This window comes from Triticum aestivum, chromosome 6B, assembly GCF_018294505.1.
Source record: "Triticum aestivum cultivar Chinese Spring chromosome 6B, IWGSC CS RefSeq v2.1, whole genome shotgun sequence".
Lineage (NCBI taxonomy): Eukaryota > Viridiplantae > Streptophyta > Magnoliopsida > Poales > Poaceae > Triticum > Triticum aestivum.
This window is the reverse complement of record NC_057810.1, coordinates 230,269,456-230,285,764: the sequence shown is the minus strand read 5'-3', so window position 1 is coordinate 230,285,764 and position 16,309 is coordinate 230,269,456. Positions and strand designations below refer to the sequence as shown.

The following is a 16,309-nucleotide window of genomic DNA, read 5'->3' as shown; positions in this document are numbered from 1 at the left end:
TCATCAAGTGTCGGAAGGGGACATAGAGATTTGCAAGATACATACGGATCTGAATGTTGCAGACCCGTTGACTAAGCCTCTTCCATGAGCAAAACATGATCAACACCAAAGCTCCATGGGTGTTAGAATCATTACTATGTAATCTAGATTATTCACTCTAGTGCAAGTGGGAGATTGAAGAAAATATGCCCTAGAGGCAATAATAAAGTTATTATTTATTTCTTTAATCCATGACAAATGTTTATTATTCATGCTAGAATTGTATTAACCGGAAACTTAGTACATGTGTGAATACATAGACAAAACATATAGTCCCTAGTATGCCTCTACTTGACTAGCTCGTTAATCAAAGATGGTTATGTTTCCTAACCATAGACATGTGTTGTCATTTGATGAGCAGGATCACATCATTAGGAGAATGATGTGATGGACATGACCCATCCGTTAGCTTAGCATTATGATCGTGTTAGTTTCATTGCTACTACTTTCTCCATGACTTATACAAGTTCCTCAGACTATGAGATTATGCAACTCCCGAATACCGGAGGAACACTTTGTGTGCTACCAAACGTCACAACATAAATGGGTAATTATAAAGGTGCTCTACAGGTGTCTCCAAAGGTGTTTGTTGGGTTGGCATAGATCGAGATTAGGATTTATCACTCCGTGTTTCAGAGAGGTATCTCTGTGCCCTCTTGGTAATACTCATCACTATAAGCCTTGCAAGCATTGTGACTAATGGTTTAGTTGTGGGATGAAGTATTACGGAACGAGTAAAGAGACTTGCCGGTAACGAGATTGAACTAGGTATGGAGATACTGACGATGGAATCTCGGGAAAGTAACATACCGATGACAAAGGGAACAACGTATGTTGTTATGCGGTTTGATCGATAAAGATCTTCGTAGAATATGTAGGAACCAATATGAGCATCCAGGTTTCGCTATTTGTTATTGACCGGAGACGTGTCTCGGTCATGTCTACATAGTTCTCGAACCCGTAGGGTCCGCACGCTTAACGTTTGATGATGATTGGTATTATGAGTTTATGTGATATGTTGACGAGGAGTCTCAAAATGTTCTAAACATAAAGATTGATATATTGGACGACTATGTTTGGACATTGGAATGGTTCCGGATGAGTTCAGGCATTTACCGAGTACCGGGGGGTTACCGGAACCCCCCGGGGAGTGTATGGGCCTTATTAGGCCTTAGTGGGAGAGAGAGGAGGTGGCCAGGTGGAGGGCGCCCCCCCCCCCAAGCCCAATCTGAATTGGGTGGGGGGGGCAGCCCCCCTTTCCTTCCCTCTCTCTCCCCCTTCCTTCCTCTCCTACTCCAACTTGGGAAGGGGAATCCTACTCCCACTGGGAGTAGGACTCCCCCCTTGGGCGCGCCATAGAGGGCCAGCCCTCCCCCTCCTCCACTCCTTTATATATGGGGGAGGGGGGCACCCCTAAGACACACAAGTTGACAATTGTTTTAGCCGTGTGCGGTGCCCCCTCCACAGTTACACACCTCGATCATATCATCGTAGTGCTTAGGCGAAGCCCTGCACTGGTAACTTCATCATCACCGTCACCACGCCGCCGTGCTGACGAAACTCTCCCTCGGCCTCAACTGGATCAAGAGTACGAGAGACGTCTCCGAGCTGAACGTGTGCTGAACGCGGAGGTGACGTACGTTCGGTGCTTGGATCGGTTGGATCACGAAGACGTTCGACTACATCAACCGCGTTAACTAAATGCTTCCGCTTTTGGTCTACGAGGGTACGTGGACACACTCTCCCCTCTCGTTGCTATGCATCACATAGATAGATCTTGCGGGATTGTAGGATTTTTTTTGAAATTACCGCGTTCCCCAACAGCCTGTATCCCCATCCGGCCCCGGTGGACCAGGGGGAGACAACCTGGTGACTACCGACGGACACCGGGAGCACGCTCGAACGACGCCATGTCTGTGGTCAATGGTGTCAATCTGCTTGACGGTACGGCGATGCCCGACGAGCAACCTTGCATCGACGCCACCACAACGCAACAAGAGAGAAGAGCACTAACGCATAAGCTTGCACCCGTGCAGACCAAGTCGGCTCGCTACACCAGCACGCCGAAGAACGACAACCGCCACCACAACCAGATCCGCACCGTCACAACACGCCGGAGAGACAAACTATCAGCACCGACCTCCTGAAGCACAGACCACCGCTGTCAAGGAGTAGCAGGCCGCCCCGCTGCCGCCCGAGGGATCCCGAGCAGCACCACCTCGCCGGACCCGCGCCGCCTTGCTAGATCTGGCCTAGATCCAGGCAGCCGGCCCGAGACCGCCGCCCACCATGCCGCCCGCCCGAAGAGCGAGCAGCTGCTCCCCATAGCGCCTTGGACCAGGCCGCCACGGCCCGCCGCCCGCCGTGCCGCCAGATCAGGCGACCCGACGGCGCCCGCATCCACCAGAGAGCCGCCGCGCGAAGCCGCCGCACAACCCGCTCACGCGCTTGGCCCCGCCGCCCGTGCCGTCGCGCACGCCGTCACCACCCGTGTCAGCTGCTGCGCCGCCGGCCCCTCGCGAGCGCGGCGCCCCCGCCCGGCCAGATCGTCCCGCGCCAACCCTAGGCTGAGGAAAAAAGTGGGGAAATCTTCCCGCCGCCTCCGGCGCCACCATGGCTTTGCCCAGTGGCGCTAGCCGGCGGCGGCGGGGGAGCGAGACGAGAGGGGGAAGAGGGAGGCCGGCGGCTAGAGTTGCCCCGCTCGGCGTACCGCGGGGGCGACGCGAGGGGGAGAGGGGAGGGGGGACGCGGAATGGATATGCCAAGGTGAAAAGAGTTGAGATGCCGTCGTGGATGTCTTCGCTAGGTGGTCTAAGAATCTGGATGTAATTTTTATTATTTTTTGTGTTCATTGTACTATCATGATTGAAGATGATAGATTGGAAGTTTTCTCGCAAAAAGAAAATTTAACGTGTATTGTAATGCCAAAGCACCAGAGCAAATCCTACAGAAATCCAGCCAATTTGGATTAACTCGAGAGACTTCTAAAGCTCCTGCACTACGCTATGTTTTTTTCCGAAAGGGGATATCTGGCCTCTGCATCAGAGCGATGCATACGGCCACTGTACTACGCTATGTACGTAACCAAGATATTAATAACCCATAGCCAAGGTAAAACGCGTAAGCATAAGTGGCAGATAAGGCATTCTCAACTTTAGCTGGTTATCACTAGATCACCCCCGAGAGCCCTGCTACTTGAACTCCATCCCCAGCAGTTGGCATCAACCCATCAGCATATCCAACTTGAGATCATGTTCTGCAATGCACTCCCCCAAAAGGGGACTCTTGTTGGCGCCAAGAGTCAGTTCAAGTGGGCCACACCAAGATTCTCCTGCCCTTCGTTATCGAATTTGGAAAACAAAAAAAGGATTTGAGAAGCATAATAACAGCGCTGATCCTGGGGTGGATGCAATGCAGGTGCAAAATGCAATTAGCCTTCCCAGGAGCTATTCCTAAAAAGACATCATGTGGCTGGGAGCAGGTTTTGTGTCCCGCATGCGAACCCTATTGCTTTGAGAATTCGAAATCTATTCTTTTAGAAAATGTCTTATTTCACAATTGTATGCAGTGATGTACTCCCTCCGTTCCTAAATATAAGTCTTTTTTTGTCCCTTCTAAGTTGTCCAGCAGGCGACGGGAAGGAACCCTAGCAGCTTTCTAGTGCCCCTTCTCCTGCTCCTCCCCTCCCCTGCCGCCGCCAGAGGGCGTGGCCGGGCGAAACCCGGCTAGCGCCGGCGGCAAGGCTCTTTTGGCCCCTCGCACGTGGATCCGATGTGGGACGGATTTGAAAGGCAAGGGTGTCGCGATGCAGAGGGTCGTGGTAGCGCAATCCGGCTTCCTAGCGGCTACGTTGGGAGGCGGGGTAACGCGGATGTGGCCTCTGGTGGTGGGGCGTGCTGGGTTTTGGTGGCGGTGGCGATCTGGCCCAGATCCGTTGTTCCAAGTACCAGGCGGCGCGGGCAGCGGCCGACGACGGCGGTTGGCTGGTGTTGTCTTCTAGGCAGTAGTGGCCGACGACGATGGTGGATCGGGGCTGCGGTGGCGGTCCTCGGTGTTCCGGCGGCTACATGCGTCTACTCGGCGAGACACTGCGCGGTTCAAGTCAGCTACTGGGTCGGGATGGCGCTACTGCCGATGAAGATCGCGTCAACTTTGGTCTTGATGGATGATGGCGGCGTCATTGCCGTCGTTTCCTTGTTGAGGCATCGTCGTTGCAGGCAACATCATCTTCCTCGGGCTGCTCCGAGAGGAACCCTAGATCTAGGTCTTCCCGGATCGGATGATGATGACATCTTCGATGCCGTTCTCCCTCCTAGGGGCATCGTTTTGGAGCAGGTGCTAACTGAAAGTGCCCAGAGGCGGAGCGGGGTTTCATCTTCCGCATCGATGACAGTGTATCTCGGCAGCACGGCGCAGTGGAGTCTCAGTGTCCGATGCGGGTTGACAGACTCGCGCAGGAGGACGGCGATGTCTGGCATCATGGTGGCGTCGATGGCAGGCCTGGCAAAGTTGATGGGTTAGTTCCTGTTCTGAAGATGGATAGGTGGAAGACGGCGGCGGCCGCCCATGAAAGTGCGCGGACCAGTGTGTGCCCCAGACCCGACATTGTATCTTGGTTGGGGCCTTCGGCTTTAGATGTTAGGCTTTGGTGCGAAGTCTGTTTGGTATTCGGCTCAGATTTTCGGCACCCCTTCATCAAGTGGATAGGAGTGGCGACAAATGTTGCCAAGATTGTTGCTTCAGACTTACCGATGTATTAGTTATAAGGTCTTTGTGAATAATTAATAAAGTGACTGCATACATCGGTCAGATGCAGAGAGGCTGAGGGTCATCCTTCTTTTGAAAAATAATTTTACAAGTCTTTTAGAGATTCCAGCATGGACTACACAAGGAGCAAAATGAGTGAATCTATACTCTAAAGTATATCTATATATATCCATACGTCTAAAGTATATCTATATATATCCATACGTAGTCTGTATTGAAATTTCTAAAAGAATTGCATTTAAAAAAGGAGGGAGTAGTACACAAGAAAGACCAATTTTTATATACGGTAAAAACAATAATCTTTTTTTTGCGGGTTATAAAACAATAATCGTGAGTTTAGGGTATATACCGAAAAAGGCTTTCGCCCCGCTTTATATATAAAGCAACAACCCACAAGCATCCAATACCGCTACGTCACCGCAACACACGCACACACCCAGGACGGGATACAAAGGCGCTGAGCGCAGCCACACTACTCCTAGCACTACCGCCCCGAAGATATGAAGCTACATATGACAAACCATGCGCTCCAAGGCGGCGCCTTCAGGAAGGAAACGACGCCGGAGCGCCGCCACCGCCCGATCCAAGGATCAAAGTTTCCCCCGGAGCCGCATGACGGGCAATGAGAGCCGCGACGACGCCTTCAAGAAGGGAGCGATCTTCGCCGCCGCCGGTCCGCCCGAAGATAGAGCAGGTTTTCACCTCGGCCAACATTCACCGCCACCGAACGCCACACCCCGGCAACCACGCCGCCCACACGGCCATGATGAGCGGGCAGCACCAAGGCGCGGGCTTTGTCCAAGAGCACCGCGCCACCACCACCACCAGGGCCGCCGCCCCAGCATCCAAGACCTCGACACCACCTCACCCGTGACCCGGCGCACCCCAACGAAAGAGACGAGCGGAAAGGTCCCACCTTTCGCGCCCCTGGGCAACCCCCAGCGTCGGCATCCATCGACCCATCCTGCTACCCCAAGCGCGAGATGAGCTCGGTCCTGCAGCATCGTGCGCGAGACGAGCTCGGTCCTGCTGCATCGTGCGCGAGACGAGCTTGGTCCTGCTGCATCGTGCGCGAGACGAGTCCGGTCCTGCCGCATCGTGCGCGAGACGATCTCGGTCCTGCTGCATCGTGCGCGAGACAAGCTCTGTCCGGCGGCAACGAGAGCGAGACGAGCGGTGGATCGCAGCTGGAAAAGGGCCAGCCCTTTGATGGGAGTAGCACCCGGGCGACGAGGAGATGGGGTGAAAGCCGAGACGGCTCGAACGCAGACAAACCGACGCCGGAGGAGCCGGCCGTTGCCGCGGACAGATCCGTCGAGTCACCGTGAAGCCGGCACGACACCGGTAGGCCACCGAGACCTACCCATGTCGCCGCCCACGACCGGAGCAGCAGTATATAGAACGGTTGATAATACACTCTTCTCTTGTGTGTTACACTTCTTTAGAGAAGTCAAAAAACATGGCGTATCGTGAAGAGTAATGCTAGAGTTATGGACAAATTCAACGGGTTCTTGTTCTTTTAAGTGTAATGCTAGAGTTATGCCGACTGAAGACTGGGTTGAATTGCGGAACTTGAAGATTGACAACATCACTACGAGTGCCTTGCTATCGGCAAAAAAACACCGGCTCTCAATGAAAGATAATCCTCATTAATAAAACACCGAAGTGTCAAACCGGGGGTTTGATCTCTCGTGGGTTATCTTTTTGGATCAAGTTCCCATGTTCACGTTTCATCCAACAATTTGCACATGAAACTCTTCATATGTTAGAAGCTTAGAATGGACAAAAGGCGCCCCTGATACGTGTGCGCTGGTCTATTTTCTTCTACGAAAGTCTCCGCACGTACGTGAGGCCGAGAACGAGAAGCCACTGTGGCGCTATCACCAGCCACATTTTTCAGAAAAAGACCAGGCAAAAGGGAGAGGAAGATATGCATGCCCCCATATGGTTAGGCTTAGATCCTGAAATTCTGCGGTCCTCACAGGAAATAGTGCAACGGTACCAAATGTAGCGGAGTTTTCACAAAGATCCTATTCTGGTAATGTATGCTTTGATGTTTATAGGCATGATCAACGGAATTCTGCAAAAGACGGGGAATGTGAACAAGGAATTTTCACGAGGATGTGACGGAGGTGGACGCGAAGCCGGAAGGTGCCTTTTGACTTTGCCTTTTGTTTTTGCGTGCTTGATGGCTCATCCAATCATTTCTGCTGTGGATTCTAGAGAAAGAGCTTGATCAAGCTTCTCCACTCAGGCTGGTCACAGTGGGGAGGAACTTAGGAGTAACATCACACACTCCAATATAACTTTGCTTATGTGGCACGTATTTAATGAAGAGAGAGGTGCTTGTGGTAACTAGCTAAGTTACCGGAACATCACACACTTCAAGAAACAATGAGTCTATAACCTAATAAATACATCGTTGCATAACACTACATAGATGTTCCTACCCACTATGAAGGTAGTAACATAGTCTAGGGAAGTGTGAAGTTACTAGCTTATGTTCTTGCCCATTGTGACCAGCCTCATGTATCTTGATCTCTTGGCATATCATGGGTCGAGGAACCATGCAAGTTGTGCAGCCTTTGTGGCTTGACGTAATCTACTCTAGAGAATGGCGCGAGCGTGCTTCACCGGCTGGTGGTCCTAGGCTTGGACGGGTCGGCCCGGAAGAAGGTCGAAAAATCCTGTGGGGCTTCCTTTAGGCGGGCACGGCGGGTCTTGGTGTTCCGGGCCTTGAACTAGCCGTAGGGTCCGGTCGCAGCATCTCCAAGTTTGACGCCTCAGCTTTTGATTTAGGTCTCTAAGGCTCTTCCCAATGCTTCAAGATGTACAGGTGCTAAAGATGCCACATAAGCAAAAAAAATGATGTGACAATGCAACTAAAGAGGAGAGAGAACATTATGGTGACCCAGAAAGAAACAGTGCATTGGGAAGACTAGTTGCTAAGATTTTAGATGAGGGGGTTTAATTATTAAACAATTCCACGAGGAAAGCTTAGGTACAAAAGCTAAGCACCTATGCATTGGGAAGACTAGTTGCTAAGATTTTAGATGCACTTAGCACCTCATCTAAGCACCCATGCATTGAAGAGGCCTAAGGGCACTAGGAAATGGCCCACTGCTAGAGACCCTCGTCGTTGGATCTCGGACATTAGGGGGCCCCTAGGGCCTCTAGCCTTATGGGAGTACATCCAGCTTTGGTGGATGGTCCACGGGGTGCAGTTTTTCACCTTGCTAGATGCACTCTAATAGACACTTCTGAGAGCTGCTACGACGCCCTCTTCCAGATGGGGCGTCGGTACGAGCACTTGAAAGTTAAACTCGAAATCATGAGCTTCCCCTAGGGTCAAGTTCTTCATGGGGCTTGTTTGTATGACCACTACTAGTGGACCCACTGCGCTAGAGGCACGCTGAAGCCATGTCCGCGATGAAAAAAAATTACATGGTTTAATCCCTCTAATAGGGAACACGGTGGATCGTTGTGTGCAATGATACAAATATACACATTTTAACTTAATAGTATAGTCTTATTTAAAACAAAACATATGCCCGGGCAAGCACATATGATAATAAATGAGATATCCTTTAGCCAAAAAATTGGTGTGTTGTTGTGTACAATGACACTCTTATTTGGTGGTATAAAGTCCCGTTTTAAATCATGTTTCTGGTCGCCGCTGTCAAACCCATGCTCACTGACCGGTGCTCAGTGTTACGCAGCGGGTAAGTGGAAGAAGGATCAGGAGTGGATCGAGGCACCACCGACATGGGCGACCACCATGTCGCACCTGACCTGGCCGGCCGATGACCCTCTCTCGTCCATAGTGTGCACATTGAAAAGAAAATCTATGAAACTCCCTTTAATAAAAGAAGAATGGCAGGATCAATGTTGTTTACATTCTCAGGGGTCTATCCAGAATCATAAAATCCATGTGGTCTGTGTTGTTGCTGTCATCTCCAAATCTCGATTTCTTATATTACCATCATCCAATTTCAAGTCCACTAAAAATAGCTAGTTTTGCTGTAAAATTTGCCATATGATCCTATAACGTAATAGTTGGAGTTAGTTTTGAAATAGTGATACAACATAGAATAAGTGTAATGATAATATCTGCATAGAAGTGTCAGACCAAACACCTCCTATGAAGTACTCCATAAAATTAAATGTCCACAAACCACAAGATGACCTACATATTACGGAACTTAAATATATTCAACAATTCCTTTTATAAATTTTTATAGAACAAGCCTCGATCATAAAAGACCTCTGTGGCAAGTACATATGATAATAAACATAATCTCCTTTAGTCGAAAAAATGGTGTCTTGTACACATTCTAATTTGGTGGTGTAAAGTCCCATTCAAAACCTCTGGCAAATTTACAAATCATCACAGTAATGTGACTTGATTAGTCTGTGTTGATTGATAATCTATGTTGTTTTAGGCTTCCACCACGGCTGAGCATGAGGGGAGCTTGCATTCGCATGGATGATCCCGTGAACATTAGCTCTGATAAAAGCGTGGACAGCAGCTCCGCTGAAGCCGTGGACAGCAGCAATACCAGTGATCCTTTTAGTAATGAAAATTGAAGGTTCAAACTATGCAATAGAATTTTCAAAATGCGACCATAAATTATCTGTACAATTTTTTGTGTTAGCTTGAAGTTAAAAAAGGCCTATGATATATATGATCTGCAAGACATAAACATGCTTCAAACAGTGGTGTGTTTACTATTACACAACTGAAAATACAGGGAGTAGAAAATAATTAGACAAACAGCATAAGAAAGCTAGATCTAATGTGTACAACTTATAAGCTCTCTTGCTCCTCTTAAGAACTTAAAAGCTCCTTTCTTTTCTTTTCTCAACAGTACATGTTGGGAGACCAGCTCATGAACAGAAAGCATTCCACCTAGGATGCACATATAATATGGTTCGGCTCATAACATAGCTGAAATTTCTTGTTTCGACAGTGCTTTGGCAGATGCAGTACAACCAAATGCTCTAGTTTTTAATGTCCAATTACATAAAAAGGTGTGCATCCATACCCAGACAGATGAACTCGGTTTAACGGTAGATGAAGATCAGAACTTCTAGGACTGATAGACGATGCAGATATAGGCATAACATCATGGCTCCTCTTTTGTGGTAGCATGCCGGAGAGACCTAGCTAAGATACTATGCAGTCTGCAATGAAAGAATTTCAATATAAACATATGTTCTCAGACTGGTCCTTGCTTTGAAAAGAGAAGCAAGAAAAGGATTATATTCAAACACATGTCATACCTGCAGGCAAACTACACTTGCACAGAGATACCTAACTAAGATACTATGCACCTGCAATGAAAGAACTTCATTATAAATATATGTTCCCAGCCTGGTCCTTGCTTTGGAAAGAGAAGCAAAAAAGAAAAGGATTATGCAATAGACACACCAAACACCAAGGCAATGCAAAATATTCACTGATTTTACTCTTATTTTTCAACGATGCATCTAAACTGGCCCTAAACATTATATTATTTAACGATAATGAAAGGAACTTCTTAAGGCACTCAGTCACAGGTTATGATTCTACAACCTACCATTTTTACACTTCGTAAAATGACCGTGTCAGTACTGATTTTATATGAAGCTACAAAGAGATAATAATAATAATAGCGACATTGATGAAAACTGAAATCACAATATGTATAAAACTTGGTGTCACACCTTCCTTCTTACGTCGTGGCAGTACCTGACCTCTATTCTAATAAAATCGTATTATAATAATTTGAATATAGAGAATTATATGTATACAATGTGTGACCTCTGTTACAATAGAATTATATATATGCTTCACTTAGTGTGCCTACAGTTTTTAGAATGTAAATTTTCCTATGTTTTGAGAAACTATTTTAGGATTGCAAGGAACAATTTTGCAAAGAACAACATTGCAAGTAAATCACGAAGACTTACTGATAAGCTACCTAGCCTGTAGCATGGAATATCTTCCGTCAGCACACTCAGCCAAGAGCACCATTACACAGAACAAAGAGGTGTAGGAAAAATAGTTTGTTTCATGTATACTTGTAAACGATATTGCCATTTTCCAACTAATAAAGTCATTTCCTCAAAAAACACAGGAAAAAGAGGAACAGCCCAGGATTATCAAACCACCTCAACCCATAGACCTGCCCAGGTGGCTCACCTGAACGAACTCTCGGAAAAGCATGTCGGGTTCTTGATGCCAGGCACCCTCTCAACATTGTCGCCTAGTGAGATATAGCACGCCACCAAGGGTGTCCTCTTCCTCGTCCCCATCTCTTCTTCCCCACTACATGTAATCCACAATCCGACTCCCCAGATCCTAAACAAAGCACTGTCGGTATCTTTAGTATCTGAAGTGGAGAACCATCAAGCGACACTGTAAAACAAATTATTTGCAGGTACCAAGGTGCAGCTACTAATTTCCCTTCCAACAATATGAACCTTTGCCATACAAAAAATTATTATGCAAATCTACACATACATGATACATGAACATAGCTATGTATTCATATACATTATCTCGCAGAACATTTTAGAACTACTGAAATAGCAGCTGAATGTAAGAAGGAAACACCGTTAGATTTTTCAACAAATAATCTCCAACTGCTAATTTCTTGGGCGATTACTAACATACCCAACGTCCATGTGTACAAGAATTATTTAGACAGGTCCCCAGGGCATGCAAACAGTCTATTATATATTCTACATATAGCTTAGCTGTGCAAGAATTATCAGGGTAGTCTATTCTATGCGATTCAGTCAAGGTGTTGGTATCAATTACGATAACAACGATGATACATGTGTGTGCCATATCCACTGGGAAATGAACTGAAGTACTCGGCCCCCAATATTTCATACTGAAAATCAGTAGTAACTAAAAAGAATAAATTGTAATTAGTTTGGGTAGAAACATATTTCACATTAATTTTAATTAAGCGGAGCAGAGGAATTTCCTCAATGAGATGGGTCGGTGTGTTCAGAAGCAATTGTGATCCGCAGAAAAATCTAAATTGTCAGGATGCCGACGACATAGATCAATGGAGTAAATTCTCACAAATGAAATGATAGTTAAGGGAATATGAATCTTGACTCTGGAACAACGTTTTTGAGTCGCCGACTAATCGCCGAGTCGTCGCAGCGTGGCTGGCTCGCGCAGGCGACTTGGCTCAGGAAGCAAGTCGCGCGACTCGCTGGCTCGCCCGCGACTTGCCGCGATTAGTCGGCGGCTAATAGCCGCCAATCGCGTGGCTTGCTCCAGATCGGCCCACCTGCCAGAGATATTTTGGGGTGGGGGGATAAATAGAGAGCCACGCGGGAACTACAGAGGAAGAGAGGGAAATGGAGGGAAACCGCGCGGGTCTCCTGACCTAGGACTCCAGATCGACGGCCGCCGGCGACGTGCCCCTCCAGATCCGCCGGTGACGCGCGCCCCCAAGAGCTTCCTCCGCCGGTGACCTGCCCCCACTAGCCTCCTCCGCCTCCGCCTCCATCTTCTCCTGCGCCTGCGCCAGCAAAGACTGCAGGTATGGCTCGTCGCCCCCTCTGCCTCTCTTTGCTCTGCTTCTGCTGCTGTGTGCTCTGCTTCTGCTGCTGCTGCTGTGGGGACTGGGGAAGTAGAAGGACCGAAGGAAAGATAGCGTGGGGTGGGCTCTATATTTACTCTGCTGTAGATCTACTGATGTAGTGATGTGCTCTGCTGCTCTATGTACTGATGTGCCCTGCTGCTCTAATTAGTAATTACTGATTACTACTTGTGCTGCTCTGTTTTTTCTGCAGGCACCTTGGCTGCAGCTAGAGGATGACTGACCAAACTGTCAATAGTGCAGCCGGCGGCAATGGGCCTGAGCCTGAGCAGTATGATCCATCCAAGGATCCTAAGCGGAAGGCAAAGTCGGGAGACCCTGGGTGGAAGTATGGGTATTGGCATGATATGAACAGGAGGGATAGGATACGATGCACTTTTTGCGGGACAGATGTGCATGCTGGAATAGCAAGGTTCAAGCGTCACCTAGCTGGGGCTAGTACTAAAGGGAAGAAGAATTCTATAAAATGCAAGAAGGTGCCAGAGGCTGTTTCAAAGAAGATGCTGGATTTCATGAAGGCCTACGCAAAGAAGCATAATATGCCAGGGGAGTCTGATAAAGAAGATACAGCAACTGGTGATGAAGAAGAGGATGCAACAGCAACTCAAACTAGTAGTAGGACAACAGCAAAAAGGAAGGCCAAGACTGTCCAAACTGAATTACATACACAAAAGGCTTCAAGAACAATTGCCGGGATGATTAGGAAGACTCCGGAAGAAGTCATTGAGCTAAGGCACTCGAAGAATCCTTCTCAAGCCGCATTGAACGCAGGTTGCTTCAAAAGGACCACCGAGGATAAGGATAGAGTTGATGATCATTGGGCAGCATTTTCCTATGCCAATGCCATTCCCTTCAATGTTACCCGATCAAGAGCCTTTGAGATTGCATTGGAGTCCACCGGGCAATATGGTCCAGGCTACATCCCCCCAACTATTCATGCTCTTAGGCTTCCACTTCTTGTGAAAGCAAAGAAGAAGACACATGCATTGAGAGAGCAACATGAGCTGGCTTGGCAAGAGTATGGCTGCACACTAATGTCCGATGGGTGGACCGATGGGAGGACTAGGCACTTGGTCAACTTCCTTGTCAATAGTCCAGCCGGGACTTTCTTCATTGATAGCGTTGACATACCAGCCTTAGTAGCCAGCAAAGAATTGTTGGCAGATTTGATGGAGAAAAGGATCAACGACATTGGAAGAGGCTACGTGGTTCAGATTTGCACGGATAATGGTGCTAACTACAAGGCAGCGGGTAGACTCTTAACAGAGAGGATTCCTACATTATGGTGGACCCCTTGTGCAGCCCATTGTTTGAACCTTATGTTGGAGGCCATTTGCAAAATCAAGCAATTCAGCGAGTGTATTACAAATGGAAAAAGGGTGTCTACATTCATCTACAGGCATGGCAAGGTTTTAGATGAAATGAGAGTGAAGACCGACAACCGTGATCTTGTGAGGGCTGGAGCTACTCGCTTTGCCACAAATTTTCTCAACTTGCAAAGCTTGCACAAACATAGGCAAGCTCTCAAAGAATTGTTTGTGGGTGATGTTTGGCATAGCAATAAGAAGTTGTCAACCTCACCGGTGGGACAAAAAGTTCAAGAAGATGTGTTGTCCATTAGTTTTTGGAACTCAGTAGAGACTTGCATGAAAGTTTCTCTACCTCTTCTAAGGGTGCTAAGGATTGTTGATGGCGATGAGAAGCCGGCGATGCCCGAGGTTATGGCAGCAATGGATTATGCAAAGGAGAGAATCAAGGCTGCGATAGATGACAAACCAACGTTGGTTAAGAAGGTGACAAAAATAGTAGAGGACAAGTGGGAATCTCAAATGGGGGTGAAGTTGTATGGAGCTGCACTATTCTTAAACCCAAATAGGATCTATGGTCTCAAAGCTAAGCCCGAGAAAGCACGATATTGTCAAAGGCTTAGGCATATGTTCAATGAGGTGCTATTGCACATGGAGCCCGATGATGATAAAGCAAGCGTGATAAGTAGATTGGCTGATGACTATGAAAGAGGTGAAGGTGAATGCTTCAGCTCTAAGTTGGCAATCAATGACCGAACAAAAAAGAGTCCTCGTAAGTTACTTCAGCTCTAGCCTTCTACTTTTTCATAAATTTCAGCACCTATCTTTTTTGGATTAAGAATTCTAACATTGTCTTCATTTGTACTCATGCAGTTCTTTGGTGGGGTGCTTATGGTGGCCTTGCTTATGAGCTGCAACATTTAGCAAAGCACATAGTTAGCCTTTGTGCTTCAGCTTCCGGTTGCGAACGAAATTGGTCTTGCTTTCAAAATGTAAGTAGTAAGTACCAACTTGATGTTCATTGTACTTCTGTAGTTCTTTGGTGGGGTGCTTATGGTAGCCTTTCTAATTGTTTTCTTGTATGTTGTTTTCAGATCCATAGCAAAAAGAGAAATAGGTTGGAGTTCCAAAGACTTAATGATTTGTCATATGTTCAATACAACCGGAAGAATGCCGATAGGTTCCAAAAGATTCGTGAGGAAGGCTCCAAAGGGACTAGGTCTGACCCATTAGTCCTAGAAGACATTAGTCCTAGAAGACTTACAATGGGACAATGAATGGGTTGACCATAATGCCCAGCCGGTTTATGAAGGGGCTGATATCACTTGGGCTCAAGTTGACGAAGCTGTCGGTGCATCTGAAGGTCCATTGCGCAACCTTAGAAGCCGTGGGAGTGGGAGCCAGGCTGCTGTTACTCATGTCTATTCTCGATCTCGAGAGCACCAAGTTGGAGAAGATGAGGACGAGGAGGATGATCCAAATCAGGAGGTTGAGCTTGAAGATTATTCAACAAGTGAAGATGATCAAGAGGGAAATCAAGGTGAAGGTGAAGGTGGAGGTGAAGAGAGAGGCTCCATTGGCTTTGATGATGATCTGGATTACTAGGACGATTGATGGAACTTGGGCTGGTGTGGCTTCATTTTGGACATATGGAGTTGGGGGCTCTTGGGGCTGGTGTGCCTCATTTTGGACATATGGAGTTGGGGGCTCTTGGGGCTGGTGTGCCTCATTTTGGACATAGGATTTGGGGCTGGTGTGGACCTTGTGGCTTCTTTTTGGACATATGGAGTTGGGGGCTTGGGGGTTGGGCTGGTGTGCCTTATCCCTTATTTTGGACATAGGATTTGGGGTCGATTTGGGGCTGGTTGTTAAGAGTTAAGAACTTGGTAGTTCGTAGTTAAATGTAATGAACTAATGCTTAATTTCTGTTGTAATACTTGTTGCTGTGATCTGTGATGGTATTTATATGTAGAACTGCTGCTGTTTTCCTTATCTGAATCAGGTGATCAGGTGCAAAGAGAAAAGGATCATCAAGGAAAACAAATTGGGACAGATGGACACACAAGAAGTAAGTTCTCCTCTTTATTTCAACTCAAATGTGCAAGTTTCCTATTACATATATACTGCAAGGTGCAAACAACTTGATGCTCATGCTTGCTGTTACATTTATACTGCAAGGTGCACCTGCAATCAACAAAGACGAGCTTGCACAAGGTCAGAAAGGGATTTCCATTGCCAACTATAAAAGATTACAAGGTAATATCACTCCTAATTCTACCACTAAATCCTATTCTAAGCCATGGCGACTTGGGGCGACTAATCAAGCCAAGTCGCTGACTCAAGCCAGCAAGCCACTAGCCACAGCCTCGGCGACTTGGCTTGACTCGGCGACTCAAAAATAGAGCTCTGGAATGAACAAAGTAAATGGGATAAGCTCACCTTGCCACAGAGACAGCGAACGCCTAACTTCAAGAAAAAAAGGCGAGTACGCCTGAACATAGCAAGACATCCGGATGTCTAAAATGCACCTCACCTACTGGAATCACCCTCGCCTCAATGAAAGAAATATAGCCCAGTTCGACCCTGAAT

At 47.4% G+C, this 16,309-nt stretch overlaps 2 protein-coding genes across 2 annotated transcripts; both read left to right on the top strand.

Annotated features, from left to right (window-relative positions):
* The first annotated feature begins 12,062 nt into the window (after positions 1-12,062).
* On the top strand, positions 12,063-13,829 carry LOC123139124 (uncharacterized). The gene is made up of 3 exons (XM_044558922.1): positions 12,063-12,353; positions 12,607-13,664; positions 13,813-13,829. The coding sequence occupies exons 2-3, from the start codon at positions 12,629-12,631 to the stop codon at positions 13,827-13,829; spliced, it is 1,053 nt and encodes a 350-aa protein (XP_044414857.1). The 5' UTR covers positions 12,063-12,353; positions 12,607-12,628.
* Positions 13,830-14,181: 352 nt separating this feature from the next.
* Positions 14,182-15,049, top strand: LOC123136709 (uncharacterized). The gene is made up of 3 exons (XM_044556183.1): positions 14,182-14,492; positions 14,594-14,712; positions 14,815-15,049. The coding sequence occupies exons 1-3, from the start codon at positions 14,243-14,245 to the stop codon at positions 14,995-14,997; spliced, it is 552 nt and encodes a 183-aa protein (XP_044412118.1). The 5' UTR covers positions 14,182-14,242; the 3' UTR covers positions 14,998-15,049.
* The last annotated feature ends 1,260 nt before the right edge of the window (positions 15,050-16,309 follow it).